At 38.3% G+C, this 16,877-nt stretch overlaps 1 protein-coding gene across 4 annotated transcripts in view; it reads left to right on the forward strand.

Annotated features, from left to right (window-relative positions):
- Positions 1–16,877, forward strand: part of SLC44A1 (solute carrier family 44 member 1) — a 183,396-nt gene that overhangs the window by 50,735 nt on the left and 115,784 nt on the right. For 3 of the 4 annotated variants that reach the window (XM_032240248.1, XM_032240247.1, XM_032240246.1), the window contains exons 2-3: positions 1,454–1,543; positions 11,902–12,044. In XM_032240248.1, the coding sequence (XP_032096139.1) occupies positions 1,454–1,543; positions 11,902–12,044 (233 nt within the window). Of the gene's footprint in view, positions 1–1,453; positions 1,544–11,901; positions 12,045–16,877 lie in introns of those variants that run through there. The other variant, XM_032240249.1, reaches the window with a different exon arrangement.

The raw sequence follows: 16,877 nt of genomic DNA on the forward strand, positions 1-16,877 counted from the left end.
TACACTCTATATATTCTAATTTTACCAGAGGGCTCCCTTATTTTCAGCCCCCTCCTGCTGGTGCCCTTTCTTCCTGACAAGCCTTTTCCAAATAACTTTGTGAATCTTGTCATGGAAGCCACTGGAGGCCTCAACCTTTTCAGAGGAACCTTTCCCATAGGCTTTCCAAGAATATCTTATTTCTCACTTCTCTGCTTACTTTTTCCAGGCGAAGGTGTGAGACTCAGGGATTTTTGTTCATTAGAAACTTCAGGGGGGTTATTTCAGTTACATTTCCATTAAAAGGAATTTGTGAGCTGACCTGAGATCCTAAGACTATTGATATAAGAAAAAAAAAATGCAACTAGAATTCCAGTCAATTCTTTGCAAATTAACTTTTAGAATGCCTCTAGTTCTGTACTTCAGGATTCTCTGTGTTTGATCTAGAAACTCACATTTTCTAGGAGCAAAATGAAAATGCATGAATTTGCATGGATTATTTAGGAGCTGCACAGATCTGTCTATAAAAGCGGAATTTTTTCTTCCTGAATATTATTAGACTTAGAAGAATTTACCCCTGATAGAAATCCTCCCCCCCACCTTTTTTTTTTTTTTGAGATGGAGTGTTGCTCTTGTTGCCAAGGCTGAAGTGCACTGGCACGATCTCAGCTCACTGCAACCTCCACCTCCTGGGTTCTAGCAGTTCTCCTGCCTCAGCCCCCTGAGTAGCTAGAATTACAGGAGCTCACCACCACGCCCAGCTAATTTTTGTGTTTTTAGTAGAGATGGAGTTTTGCCATGTTGGCCAGGCTGGTCTCAAAATCCTGACCTCAGATGATCCGTCCATCTCAGCCTCCCTAAGTGCTGGGACTACAGATGTGAGCCACCAGGCCTGGCCTGAATAGGAATCCATTTTGATGGGCATCCTTCCTAGGAGATAACATATATATATATATATATATATATAAAACAGCACATTCTTTTTTTTTAAGTTTGGCATCTGAACACACAAAGAAAAAGCTAGCATTAAGACTGAATTTGGAAGAATGTATTCATTTATTTATTCATTTTAAAAGCCCTTACTGAGTACATATTATGAATCCTCATGCATCATGTTAGATGCTGAGAAATAAACCTGGTCTCTTTGCTTGTGAAACTCACAGTCTGCTGGGGACACAGCATAACAAATAAAAATGACAATTTTGCCTGCTAAAAACTCCAGTATAGGTACCAAAAAAGCAGTGAACTCACTGCCGGGCCTGACCAGGAAGAGGATTGGGAGTAGAGCCAGGGGAGTATTAGCTGTGGGAGTTAGCATAAACGTCACAGAAAAGATGACAAATATTTGAGTTGTGTCTTAAAGGTTCAATGGAAACTTGTTCGACAAAGAAGGGCTCTAGCTGTAGCTGATGTATTTGTGCCCTTCTAACTAAACTTAACATTTAACACTGTCTTATTTTGTGTTTCCAATTAGAGCTCCAAAAGAGAATGGAAGCCACTGGAGGACCGTAGCTGCACAGACATACCATGGCTGCTGCTCTTCATCCTCTTCTGCATTGGGATGGTAAGGAAACTCTCATAGATAATCCGAACCTGGACTCATGATCCAAGGGAATGATGAGGAGTTAGTTTAATGAGGGGGCTTGTTGTGGAATATACCATTCTTCGTACAATTCAGTGGTTTTTTGTGTCACCCTTGCTTTTTTTTCTATATGAAAACTGAGCTCAAACTAAGGAGCAGCGGGGACTCATATGACATTCATTAGATCATTTCAGAAAGCACATCATTTGATGTAAGTCTCTAAATAGTGATCTTGATGGGGTGGTGAGCAAAACAGTGACCATGAGTCAAGAGCCCTGTGTAGTCACGCAACCCAGTCACACGAACTTGTTGGTTATCTTTAGGGCAGTCAGTTCCTCTCAGGGACTTAGTGTTCCATAGTTCTTCCTAGATGGGAGGCTGGTTGCTCACTGCTCCTTCCTCCTTCTGCCCATCCTAGACCCCTGCTGCCTGCTGTGTCTTCTGTAATGAGTGGCATCTTTCAACTGGAGATCAAGGGACCTGGTGATTTTCCAATGGGTATAGAGAATGGAGGAGCAGAGTGCTGGTATAAGGTATTCAGGTTGTGCACATTCAATTGTATACCCACTCTGCTGTGCAGGAGTTTCTAACACAGACTTCAGTGGCAGTAGAGTCCCTGCTGGTGTGCTGGGCTGGAAAAAAGAAAACTGCTATTTTTAAAGTGGACTGATATTTAGAGATAAAAAGGACTCAGAACTCCTCATTTAGTCCATCGCCCTTATTTTACAGATTAAAAACATCAAACTCAGAGATGGAAATGACTATTCCAAAGCCATGCTGCTAGTTCATGACAGAGCTGGGAACAGAGCCCGGGTCTGTTTACTTCCAGGTCAATGCTGTTTCTAACACCCCATTTCCTCTTCCTCAAGGGGACTGTGCAAACACCTTATTCCTCTCTCTTTCTTAGTCTTTATGTAATTACGCTACCTCAGGCAGCCGTTTTATTGCTTATGTGTATTTTTAATCCCCTTCTTACTACACCTTTTATAGAGTTTCTTTAGGAAAATCTTATTCTTTGTCTCCTCTAACTGCCCACCAGGCCAGCGCCATTTTTGAATCACAGAACAACCATAATCTTGACTAACAGGCGCAATTGTAGGTACCAGATCTGCCCCTGAGCAAAGGAAAAGGAAGCGATACATTCTAATAAGATCTGATAAATCTAGTAAAATAAGGAGTGTTTATTTTAAAGATAAAAGCACAGTTTCACCAAATTTAGGATATTTAGGAAAGGTCTCCTAATTTATGACTTATAAGATATTGCTCAAAAGTTTACTTAGTTTAATGGAATGGCAACTGAAATATATGCATGAATGTTTATGCAGCATGTGACGAAATTTTTTTTTTTCTTTTGGAGACGTAGTTTCGCTCTTGTTGCCCGGGATGGAGTGCATGGCATCATCTCGGCTCACTGCAACCTCCACCTCCCAGGTTCAAGTGATTCTCCTGCCTCAGTCTCCCAAGTAGCTGGGATTACAGGCATGCGCCACCACGCCCAGCTAATTTTTGAATTTTTAGTTGAGACGGGGTTTCACTCTGTTGGCCAGACTAATCTAGAACTCCTGACCTCAAGTGATCTGCCTGCCTCAGCCTCCCAAAGTGCTGAGATTACAGGCATGAGATTACATGCCTGAGATTACAGGCATGAGCCACTACATCCTGCCAGAGAAAGATTCTTTGATAACAGAATTAGTCCACGGCCTTTCCCCACTCCCTGAATGTAACCCTGGGACAAATAGAAGCTGACCTTTCAAAATTGTTTACAAAAACATATACTATGCCACCCAAGGCGGTTTGAATTTTCTGTACTAAAATAAGTCAGGAAAGTGCAATCATTAATGTTAATAGGCTGATTTGGGAGTGACTTGACACTAAGGAGTTATTTGTTTACTGAAACATTTTAATGCAGTGGTAATTAATATAATGTTGATTTCAGTGTGATGGTAATTAAGACCCACTGTGTGAACTCTTAAATGTTGGCATAACATTGTTTTCGAATGATTCTTTTTAATGGATTACCTTCACGGAATTAAGCTAACATCATATTTTGCCATGTAGAAACAAGAAATCTCAAAGTTCTATTCACTAGCACAACAGAGATTCAACATTTTTTGGCTCCTGGGTATTTGTTTTAAACGATTTTTGGAAGATTTCTTGATTTCTCCCTCTTTGGATTTCATTCCTTAGTACTTTTAAAAGGAACATTTAACAAACATTTGTTGGGCATTAATCTATGCTCAACACTTTAGTACGTGTGTGTGTGTGTGTATCTTTTTAATTTTTTTTAAATACTCTATGAAATAGGTTTTATCCCCTGCTTATAGACAAAGTATAGCAAGGTTAAATATTAGCTTGTCTAAGAATATACTGCTGGAAATAAGTGGCAAAGGCAGAATAGGAACTGGAACTTTCTGGCTATGTTCTTTTCATTGAGTGACCCAGCTGTCTGCTTTTCTTACAGATTATTTCTTCTTAGTCATCTTGCAGCCAGATACTCAAACCTTATCTTTATTCTCTGTCTTTATTTGCATTTTTTTGCTCACTTTTTGACACCTATGGTCTAGTTCTTAAATATTCTAAGATCTTGCCATCTTTCACTCATCTCTACTATTAAATCTCTATACATGTTCATTTCTTCATCAATGTTTGTACTTCTCTTTTATTTCTTTCCTTAGTTTCAAGATTATTCTAATGCTTGAGATGTCTAGAACTTAGAGCTTTCCAAAGCAAATTGCTATTAGCCTTCTTAAGCACTATCTTCTAAATTTGAACTTTCCTTTTTCATCACTATTTTGGAATTACTGGGTATATACTTACTCTGCTCAGAAAAATTGCTTGTAACATTGCACTGCTAAATTTGCATATTTCATTAAGGTAGTAAACAAGTAGTTTTGAGGCCTAGTAGTACATTGAATTAGCTTGGATCTTTTCTTTATTTTTTATTATTATTATTAATTAATTTATTTATTTTTAAGATAGTCTTGCTCTGTCATCCAGGCTAGAGTGCAGGCTGCAATCTCGGTTCACTGCAACCTCTGCCTCTCAGATTCAAGCAATTCTCCTGCCTCAGCCTCCTGGGTAACTGAGATTACAGGCACCCAGCACCATGCTTGTCTAATTTTTGTATTTTCAGTAGAGACAGGGTTTCACCATGTTGGCCAGGGTGGTTTGGTACTCCTGACCTCAATTGATCCGCATGCCTCAGCCTCCCAAAATGCTGGGATTACAGGTGTGAGCCACCATGCCCAGCCTAGAATTAGCTGGGATCTTTTCTTTAAAAAAAATACCAAACCTAATTCCTCAGCCCTACTTCAGCAATTCTCATGTAATCTCTCTAAATCTGATGTTCAACCAAAGTCGAGACCCACTCTTATAGGCACAGATAAACCACTGAAAAGTGTTGAGCAAGAAGTGCTATGAGTGGGTTTAGAAAGGTGGCTCTGGCAGCTAACATTAAGGATGGCTTGGAAGGCGTAAAGAGGTTTCAAGAGACCACTTTGGAGGCTGATGTAATGGTCCAGATAAGAGGTGAAAAACCTGAAATAAGGTAGTGCTAAAGGAGAGGAAGAGAGAGATGGAGGAATTAGGATGAATAACATTTATCAATGATGTTATCAGTGTTGTAGACAAGTGAGAGACAGATCAAGGATGACTAAGAGGTTCTTGTGTTAGGGGTTAAGGATAGGTTTTTCAGCTCAAATCCCTCCCCAGCTCGTCCTAAGTTCTCAACCATGGTTTCTGTACACATTAGAAAACGAGTGGAAGGGATAAATAAAGCACCACTTTATTAGTAGGTACTTGATTATGCCTAATAAGGTACTCTCTGGTAACAATAACTTGTGGAATGAGACTTGGGCTCAAAATGCTAAAGTTCTTTCCCATCTAGGATGGTCTGACTTCATTCTGCCTCAGGGAGAGGTGTTTGTCAGAAAAGGAGAAGAAGGGAGAATGGAGATCTACCTGGACAAAATCTGCCCAGATCAGGTTACCACAAAAAAGCAAGAACAGAAGAGACTGGATGGCCCTAAAAAGAGTGCTTACCATGGAAAACAGAAGCTACACAGACCCCCCACAACTTACTTACCCTAGTAGTTATTGCTGCTTACTGTGAGCTAAACACTGTTCTTAGCGCTTGACACATAGAAACTCATTTAATTCCCATACCTTCTCAAGGAAGTATACACTGTTGTTATCACATTCCCATTTTACAGAGAAGGAAACAGAGGAATAGAGATAAGCTCAATAACTGTCTAAGATTACATAGTGGCAGCCCTGAACCCAGAAGAGAAGAGGGAGAAGGGGAGGCCTCAAGACGTAGTCCCCACTCTGTTGTCTAGAATTGAGGACAACAGAAAAAGTTGTTCAGAACATGGACCCATAGGACACAGTAACCTTGTTTGCCAGTGAAATGTGATCTCATCAGTATCTCAGGCTCTGACCAAATTGCTTGGCATCACCTCTTCCTTTAATGTGGTGTAAGGAAGCTAGAGAGTGAGGGGCAGAAGCGCAGGTGTAAGGAAGCTAGAGAGTGAGGGGCAGAGGCACAGAGAGAGGAGACTGCAGTCTTCCACTTGGTATCTTGTGTGTGCCATCTCGTAGATAAGTGGTGCCACTGTTGGAGATAGAGTATATGCAAGAAAGAGAAGTGTGGAATGAGAAAATGAGTTGTGGACACGTAGAATTTGTTGGTAAGGAGAAGCAATTGGAAATGCAAGTTTGGAATCTTGGAGAATGATCTGGACTAGAGTTGGATTTAGGGGACATCTTGCATAGTTTGTCCCTTCAAACTGCTTTCAAGGAAGGACCTTTTCTATTTTATAGCATTGGTTTACTTCCCAGGGCATGCTGTTTCTACCTCATTAACTATTGTTGAGCATGCAGAACAAAATGAGACATTCACTGCAGAATTTAGTCACCTGTTTGATGGGCTGTTCTTTGCTGAGATCACAGAAATGAGAAGAACAGCATGCCGAAGATTACCATAAGGTTACCTGATCGAAATGACTTTCTACTTTCTGTTAAATATGTTTCTTTTCTTTTTTTAAAATATTGTGAAAAAATGTACCCAACATATTTACCACTTTAGCCATTTTTAAGTATGTAGTTCAGTTAAATCCATTTGTTTTTAATCTGTTTTGCTTTATTTATTTTCAATCACTGTAGTAAATCAAAGCGGTGTGAACTTCTTCCTTCATGTATACTCTCAAAAATTGTACTCTCTATCTGCTTTCCCTTAGAATCATAATACATTGGAAGAGGAAGGGCTTTAGAGATTAATCTAATTCTATCCTTGTGATGATAAGGAAACTGAGGCTTAGGGAATGAAAAGTTACTTGCTCACGATCATAAGGAGGATTCATGGGAAAGTGGGGGTCAGTTTTCAGTCTTCCTTGTCTGTGTTCTCATCCTTGTTCTAGCTGGCCATGAAATTGAGCCTCTAATTTTGCTTCCCCTTGCCCATTATTTTCTTCTCTCAAGAACATTTCAGTTCTATTAGGGTAAACCTTGCATTTGTAATATACTCAATAAATGCTTATTGAGTGGTTATTTCCTAGGCTTTCTATCATTCTTTTTTTTTTTTTTTTTTTTTTTCCAGAGTCAAGGTCTCACTTTGTTGCCTAGGCTGGAGTGCAGTAGCATGATAATGGCTCACTGTAGTCTCGAACTCCTGGGTTCAAGCAATCTTCTTGCCTCAGCCTCCTGAGTAGCTGGTACTTCAGGTGTGTGCCACCACGCTTGGCTAATATTTTTATTTTTGTAGAGACAGGGTCTCACTATATTGCCCAAGCTGGTCTTGAACTCCTGGCCTCAAGTAATCCTCCCCCCTCAGCCTCCCAAAGTGCTGGGATTACAGGATGAACCACTGCTCCTGGCCTCATTTTTGTTGGTTTTTTTTTTTTTTTTTTCCTTTTTCTTCTTTCCACATTCTTAGAGTGAGGCATCCTATTACACTTTTTAAAAAATCTAGAAATCTGACAGATTGGCAAAAGTTTAAAATTAATTTTATTTAATTTGTTTACATAAATACTCACTCTACATCAGGCCTTTTCTAGGGTAGTATACTAATCTTGCCCTGTCTGCTGGGTCCTAATAGCCCTCTGTGTCTCAGGGTTCTTAAAAGAAGAGAAACAGAAGCCAAATATTCCAAGGTTTTACAAATCAGTTATTATGAGATCCCAAGCACTGAAGAGATATGGGCGGGATAGAGGTGAAGTGAAGGAGGTGGTATCTGAGAAAAAGAGAATCTACATATGTTTTCATTAATTCCAGGGGAGAGGGCTGTAAGCAGAACTCCTTTTTCCCCTGTCTTTTTATTTTGAAACATTTTGCCACATTCATGTACCATCTCCCACCCACTCTATACGTGTTTTTGTTGACCATTTTTTTCAAAACTAAATGAAGTCCTTCTGTCTTGCTCAGTTGCATAGTAAAAGCTCCAGGTATAAATTTCAAACATGCTTGTAAAATAAAACTGTGTCCTATTTTTTTTTAACTAATAGCAAATAAAACTAAGGAAAAGCCCCTTACTTAGGTACAACTAGACCTTGTGATATGAAGGGAAAATGAACACAGTTCATTAATGAGCAAATTGTCTTTCTCCCACTTAGGCAGTCGGTACTTACGAGTTGCCAGATCATGCCTCTGAGCCACCATCCCTGTATGCCTTCATCTGATTTGAATCACCTCCTGTTTGTGAATAAATTTGTCTGTTCCTCTCCTCTCTCTCAAAATAGCAGTGCTGAAAGCACTTCCGTAGCTCACTCATTTGAACATATTAGCCGTGGTTTTCTTCCTTGCTTATAGTTTTACTTTCTCTCTAAGATTGCCTTCTACTACATGCTTATGAAAGCCTTCCTTATCCCCTTATCATTTGCTAAATTAATGTGATTTTTTTCTTCTGTTGAATGCCTTTTTCCTCCTCTCTCTACTGAACCATTAAATTATTGAGTGTATTCTGTAAAGTTTCTCTCACCCCCACTTTAATTTTATGTGCCACATTTTTTCCCTTCTGAAACTATATTGCTTTCCACATTTGGATTTTAAAATTTTTCTTTTTAAAGAAATTGTATTTTTAATTATATTTGGCCTAGTTCCCCATTGTCAGTGCTTGTACCATATGAGAAGTCCCTAGGATAATAGTCATGGTTTCTTCTCATCTTATTAGCTTATTATTCTCCTTGCCCACCCCCTACCCCTGGCAGCTTCTCACCCTCGCTAATGCTTCTGGAAGCTACTAAGAAGTTTAAGTGGCCTATGTGAAAATATGTCAGTGTCCCAATTTAGCATATATATGTAACATTTACAATTTATACCCCTGCCTACATCCCAGAGGGATGTGAGGTGGCTTATGATAAAGAAAAAAACCCACATGTCCAACAGTACTGTTAAAAATAGTCAGAAAAGGAAATCAGAAACCACTTAAAGGAACCTGTAACACAATGTACTTATCAAACATAGGAAGAAAATTTCTATAAAAAGTGAAAGAAGAACATAACCTTTTAATTATGTAACAACTTTGCTATTCTAGATTAGTAGTGAAAGAAGATTGTAATTGTGGTCTGAAAATATTTTTATATGGTAACAAAATTATATTCTCACTCTTCCCCTCTAGAAATTTTTGTTCTAAAATAGAGAACTGAAGGGGTTTTTGTTAGTGTTCAATTACCATTGTTAACCTCTTTAGTCTGATTCCCCATTCAAATTCACCGCTAACAGCTACCATTTATTGATCACCTGCCATGTACCAGACATTCAGCCAGGGACTGGATATGTGTTATTTCATTTAGTTTTCATCATTAGGCTGTGAAATAGATGGTATTATTCTGTATTAGAGATGAGGAGGGAACAGAGTCTAAGTATGTAATTAGATCAAAGTCACATAGATAGTAATTGGTAGAGTGAGGGTTTGAATCCAGGTTTTACTGAATACAAAGTCCATTCCCTTATCATTAATCTGTGAGGCTTCTTGTTAAAAAATGTGTTAGAGGCCAGGAGTGGTAGCTCATGCCTGTAATCCTAGCATTTGGGGTGGCCAAAATGGATGGATCACTTGAGGTCAGGAGTTCAAGACCAGCCTGGCCAACATGGTGAAACTCTGTCTCTACTAAAGATACAAAAATTGGCTTGGTGTGATATGCACGCCTGTAGTCCCAGCTACGCAGGAGGCTGAGGCAGGAGAATCGCTTGAACCCGGGAGGCAGAGGTTGCAGTGAGCCGAGATCGCACCACTGCACTCCACCCTGGATGACAGAGCTAGACTCCATCTCAAAAAAAAAAAAAAAAAGACGTGTTGGAAAGGTTAGCTATTAAACCTCTTAATATTCTAATTTGGAGTTCAAAGATATGCTTAAAATGGTATGCAGATTCATACTGTAAATATGAAATATGTACGCAGAGGATTAAATTTTTTTTCTCACATGTCTCAGTATTGGGTTGAAGTTCTGAGGTGGAATTGATTACCCTACAGTGTCCTTGGAGGAGTCAGGAGATGGGGAGAGGGGCAAAGGGTGAGTGTGCATGAGTAAGTACTGACCAGCTGTGTCTAACCCTAATGCTAACAGTTTGATGCTTCTTGGAGGCAGAAGGAGACTAACATGTACTGAGATATGCACTTTACATGTAACATGTGTTATCTCATGTGATTTTCACAACAACTTTTGTGATGTCGTTTTTAACCTTAATTTATAGGTGGCAAACTGAGGCATAGAATTAAGCAAGTTTTTTCAAGGTCACCTGAGATTAAAGGTCACCCAAGAAGAAAATTGAGTCATCAGTATTCCATTGATCAACACAGGCTTTCTGACCCCAAAGCCCACCATCTTTCCCTTATAGCATGTTCTCATTCCTAATAATAGTATCTAACAGCTATAATAGCTAAGACTTTATTGAGCTCTTACTATGTGCCAGGCAGGTTTTTTTTACCACTTTACTGGATTATATCATTTAATCCTTACAACAGCCCAATGAGCTACATACACTCATTATCTCAATTTTACAGATGAGTAAATTGAGACAGAAAGTTGAAGTTAGTGAGTAGCAAATTACGGATAGTCTCTACTCTGTCTACGTTTTTTACAAGGTATAGTTTTCAAGAAGTTTCTACTGACTGTAGCTATGCTCTTTATTCTTTCCTCATAGCTCCCTTACCTGCACAATGAAAGTACAGGGGTTATTTAGAAAAGAGTTTGTTTGCTTTTTTAGGTAAGTATATTTAAAGGGGAAATACTTTTCTCTGAGGAATTGTATATGATTACGGTATTTTCCACTGTAGGCCTTAGATCTAGCAGGGCTATTTAGATAAGTACTACTCATGATACTTGGCTGTGATTAATTAAATAATGATAGTCTCTGCCTTCTTAGCCACTTTACTGAAGATAATAAAAACTTAACCTTTTAATGACCAGGTTGTAAGAATAGTTGTTAACCTCAGTCTTTCCTCCAATACAATCAATTTATCAGTAGTGATTCACTTCCTCTTCTTTTGGCTAATAGCTTGCTGTCAAGCGTAGGCTTTTATTGCTTTGTTTTTGTCAGTGCATACTTGACTTAGCAAGCATGATGTGCTTCTGAAGTATCTACCATTTGCCTTTAGTACTGTGATGAAGCATATTCCCATGAAATGAAGTGACCTTTGCAGTATACAAAGCGAGCGCCTTACTCCCCTCATCTTCAGTATTAAGAACATAAGAACATGGCACTGCTTCATGATGTAATTCTTTGACTTGTATATAGCTTTATTGCAGGAAGGAAACAGAAGTGTGTGTGTACTGAAGTGATAGTAATTCAAAACCCACGTTCCTGTTTTTTTCTGAATTTGTTTCTTTCATCCTTTGCTGATGTTCACTTAACGGAACCCCTTTACAACCAAATGAAACTAAAGAATGAGGGAAGCTGGGTTTGATTCTATTTTCTGATCTTTACTAGCTTTGATGGCCTTGGATAACTTGTTTAATGTCTCTAGGCCTCAGTTTCTTCATTGTGAGGATTAGAGATAATGTACAACAAGCACCTATTGAGAGTACACAGACTGGCACAGAGCAGATGTTCTATGTTGAGAAGCTGCTGTTATTACTATTATTATTATTATAAAATTCAAAGATGATCTCATGATGTAAAGGTTGGGATTTGTTTTGTTATGATAGTAAATAGTGTTTCCCTATGGACTTCTTTGTACTGCTTATGTGCAATCCAAGGAAAACAGCAGAATAGTGTTTGCAATAAGGAAAGATAGCTCTTTGTTCCCTTCAGCAGACAAAAGACGCTCATTATCGTATCAACTAGTGACTGTTGGCTATTGAAATGGTTTATTTGTATGTTTTTTTTTTCTGTTTCTTTCCTAGGGATTTATTTGTGGCTTTTCAATAGCAACAGGTGCAGCAGCAAGACTAGTGTCAGGATACGACAGCTATGGAAATATCTGTGGGCAGAAAAATACAAAGTTGGAAGGAATACCAAACAGTGGCATGGACCACACCCAGCGGAAGTGAGTAGACTGTTGCTGAATGATGAACACATGGAAACTTTGAAAGGGGCACAGAGAAAATCCTGCTATTCCTACTGTTTGAAAGATAATATCTTACCAAACATTATTTTTATGTGACTTCTGTTGGTGTGTTTGATTTTTTTCCACAAAAACAACAATCATTCTTGTTTTTGGTCTACAAATACATTCTTCAGGAAACAGAATTAGCTACCTTGTTAAAATGGCTACCTTTACCCATGTTAATGTTAATGGATAAAGGCTTGATTTGAAAAGGTTATTCTTTTACTCTTTTTTTTCCCATTAGCCTTTAAGTTGTACACTAAGTTTTAACCCTGTAATATTTTCCCCTAAGATTATACTTAATGGGAGACAGAGGGATGAGAATTTTGAAATATTAACATTATAAAAAACATTTTATGTTGTATCATTTATAAGTACACATCAGTTTCCAATTTTATAAAAGATACATTTTCCTTGTCAAACTTTAACATTTGCTTTAGGTTCTCAATATTCATCTTTTAGATTTCATGAAATTTCTGACTTAATTGATTTTTTCTTCAAAAGAGCTATTATTTTGCTTTTAATATCTATGGAGAAAATAGATTTAATCTAGCATATTTTATGTATGATGCTAATATATTTGTACAGACTATATATTTATGCCCCATGAAACCTTATTAGTCATTTTAAATATCTAACTTGTTCTTCAGAATTAACAAAACTAATTTTAAAGTAGTAGGCTAACTAATCCTGTTAATGCGCTTTAAAGGAAAAGGCTAAGCAGGTAACATTTTTAAGGTTATAGGTCTATTATAAAGCATTTTCCAGGAAGGTAATATGTAACAACTGTCTTTGTTATTATATAAATCTGTCGGTTAAATCTGGGCCTCTAGTGGGAAGTATGATTAATTTGATAATGTGACAAACCTGAAGAAATCCAAATAGTTAATTTCTCAGCATTATTCCTCCCATTAATGAAGACAAGATAATGCAGTTTAAACAAAATTTTAAATAACAACAATGAGTAGTTGTATAGCATGCCAAAGTCAACTAGCATATGATACCGCCCTGTGAAGTAGGTGTAACAGAGGCTTGGAAGATTGAAGTAATTTTCCTAAAGTCACATGGCTGGTGGGCGGTAGAATATCCAGCCCAGAAATTGAGTTTTTCTCTTGATACGCACCTGCATCCATTGAGAGAAGTGAAAATTGGACTCTTAGCAATTTGAAGGATTGTTACATTTATTCTTTATGATTGCTTCATGGCAAATTTTATAATGTATGTTATTTCTTGTAACAAGACTACCCATATCCTTTTTGTTTATTTATTTTTATTTTGAAATAACTTTAGACTCATAGAAGTTACAAAAATAGTGCAGAGTTCTGCAGTATTTTTTTTTTTTTTTTTTTTTTTTTAGATAGCGCCTACTTTTGAGATGGAGTCTCACTCTCTTGCCCAGGCTGGAGTGCAGTTGCACAATTTTGGCTCACTGCAACCTCTGCTGCCTGGGTTCAAGTGATTCTCCTGCCTCAGCCTCTGGAGTAGCTAGGATTACAGGCACCTGCCACCGTGTCTGGCTAATTTTTGTATTTTTACTAGAGATGGGGTTTCACCATGTTGGCCAGACTGGACTTGAACTCCTGACCTCGTGATCCACCTGCTTCAGCCTCCCAACATGCAGGGATTAGTCATGAGCCACTGTGCTCAGTCTATTTAATTCTTTAATGCTGCTGACATGTATCAAATACAAAATATTACAATTTAGATAATTGAGAAGAGGAAAAGGGATCTACTCCCTCAGGTCTTCTACTTACATGGGATTGGAATCATTTTTATGGATCCTTTCATAGCTTGCCATGACTCCAAGTACATTCTCACCATAAAGTCTGTATAAATGCCACTCTTTATATTTAACCTTGTGGTGATTCATCTGTTCAGTGGAGCAGATTGCAAATCCTAGAATTATTCTAGGTACATTTGGCCTCTTCCAAGAGAGGCTACTTATTATTCTGAAAAAGTGGTCACTGTTTCCTGAATGCTTAGCATAGTCAAGAGCCATTCACATAGAGGGAAAATAGTTTCCCAAGTGTAACTGTTCTTTAATTCATGTACACATGCTTACAATTTATTTTTGATTTCTACTTCATCTTCTCTTACAGTATGACCTTTTTAGTGCTAACCTACTTAAATATTTCTGTCTATAAATGTTTTTTTAAGAAAATGAACAGGGTTTTTTTTGTTTTTTTTTTTTACCTTTCTCAGATAAGTCTATGATATTTTGATTTGAAAAAAGACAGGAAAGCAGCAGTCTTTGTGTTTGCCACCTTTATTCCATCCTCTTCTTCCTCCGGAAGATGCATTAGTTTCCTTCCTTTACACTTATTTCCTCGTACTTTTTTGCTTCCTTATGAATTGTAGGCCCTTCTGTAGCTATACAGTATTTTTACACCTGTTTTGTCTGCTAGTACCTCAGCCTGACCTCGATCACTTTCCCCCATTCCTTACTGTCAGCCCCTACTACAGTAGCTGGTCTTACTAGGACCTTTATACATATTTGTTGAAAAAGTCAACAAATCAGTCCTCTAAAATGTCAACTATAACTCTTTCTTGCCTTCATGAATATTGTTTCTTCTATCAGAAAAAAAAATTCCTCCCAATCTTCACGTGGCAAAACTCTACTCATCCTTCAGCTCTCAGCATAAATGTCACTTCCCAGAGATGCCTTTTTATTGTCACAGTTTAAATCTGATATTCAAAAGTACTCTCATTGTATCCTGTAGTATATGTAATTATATACTTATTTTTTGATTATTTGTTAAATGTGTATCCTAAGTGCCATGAGAGAAGAAGTGAGATATATTTGATTTGTGTCTCAGATCCTAGCTCACTTCCTAGAGCATAGTAGGCACTCATTTAAATCTTATTGAATGGGTAAATCAGTTTATTCCCTTAGAACATATTTTAAGAAGTAAATTAGTGAGTCTGAGGATTTGAATATTTTAAAATTATTAATGCATATTGCTGAATGGCTTTCCATAAAGACCGTTCCATTTATATTCCCACCAACAGTGTCTGAGATTACTTTATCTTTGCTAGTATTGTTAGTTTTTATTATTTGCTAATTTGTTAGGCCAGAACATGGTGTTTTATAGTTTTAATTTGCATGTCTTTGATTATTAATGAGTGTGAACCTTTTTTCCCCATGTTTGTTAGCCTCTCATGAAGACTGTTGTGCTAGCATATCTATTCTTGGTCATCTTATCTCTAATCTCTCTATCCTTTATACTTGATAAGATTAAGTTCTTTAAAATAGGGCTCTTATGTTGTCATTTCCCTCCTCAAGAGCCTTTCCTTTGGTGGTGGTGTCTGTAGCATCAAAGAAGAGCCTCTCAGCCCTGCCCTTTCAGACCTCTTGTGATCTGGACCTGTTTCACCTATTCAGTCTCCTCCCACTGTTCCTCAGTGTGATGTTCTTATTGTCCGAGACATTCAATTGATTCTTACCTCTTTGCTATTCCTTCTACCTGTCTGCCAGTCTGAATTCTTGAAACACTTAAGACACGTCTCATAACTAACCCCTGTATGAAATGTTTCAAAACTAACCTTATCCATAGTGAACTTTCCTTTCCTTTACCTGAAATTTCCTATATTTACTTGTTATTCTACTGCCTTTAGTTTACGCTCTAATTATATTTTGTGTTTCTCATTTGTCTGTATTAATTGGCAGTTGCTAGGTAACAGTATTACTATAAACTTAGTAGCTTAAAACAAGACACATTTGTGATCCCTTTCGGTGGGTCAGAAATCTGGATGTGGCTTACCTGGGTCTTCAGCCACAGAGTCTCTTACAAGCTGCCCTTAAGTTGCTGGTCAGGGCTGGGATTTCATCAGAGGCTCAGTGAGGGGAGGTTCCCCTTCCAAGCTCTTGTGGTTGTTGGCAGCATAGTTCCTTGAGGATTGTTGGACTGAGGGCCTTTGTTCCTTGCTGGCTGCCATTTTTTTTGATGGTGGGGATGAGGGTGGTAGTAATATATTTTGAACTCTAATTAGGATTCCAAAAACATACTTTTTCTGCCACATTCTAGATTGTCTTCAGCCTTTAGGTCTATAATATGTAAGTAGCCTTAGAGTGTATATGTCAATTTTAGATAGAAAATTGTCATTATTCTTATTATTACTATTGGAGGCAGAATTTCACTCTGTCACCCAGACTGGAGTGCAGTGGCACCATCTCAGTTCACTGCAACCTCCACCTCCTGGGTTCAAGCGATTCTCCTGCCTCAGCCTCCCATGTAGCTGGGACCACAGGCATGCGCCATTACACCTGGCTAAATTTTTTTGTATTTTTAGTAGACATTGGGTTTTGCCATGTTGCCCAGGCGGGTCTCAAACCCCTGAGCTCAGGCAGTCTGCCCAGCTCAGCCCCCAAAGTGCCAGGATTACAGGCATGAGCCACCGCACCCAGCCTTATTACTATTATTATTATTATTATTATTATTATTCCCAGAGAGGAAGCTCCCTATCTTCCATATCTATTTGGACAGAGCAGAGATTGTCCTATTTAGTTGTAAGATACCTGAATAAGTGAGTGTGTGGACTGAGCTGGGACAAAAGGTCTCGCTTTGTTGACCTCTGGGGAGAAGATTGGGGTGAGGGCACAGGTGTTGTGCTTCTACTAAAGATGTTCCCATGTGTTGGGTGCCTGAGATGGGAGAAGATATGGCAAAGTGGCGGTAGCTCTTAGTAAGCGTAGGTTATCATTGTAAAGTTGGGCAACAGTAAGTAAGGAACTGCTGTTAATCTTTCTGACATAAGGATTATATCATTATTAGA

Source organism: Sapajus apella, unplaced genomic scaffold, assembly GCF_009761245.1.
Source record: "Sapajus apella isolate SASKATOON/1434 unplaced genomic scaffold, GSC_monkey_1.0 scaffold46, whole genome shotgun sequence".
Classification (NCBI taxonomy): Eukaryota; Metazoa; Chordata; class Mammalia; order Primates; family Cebidae; genus Sapajus; species Sapajus apella.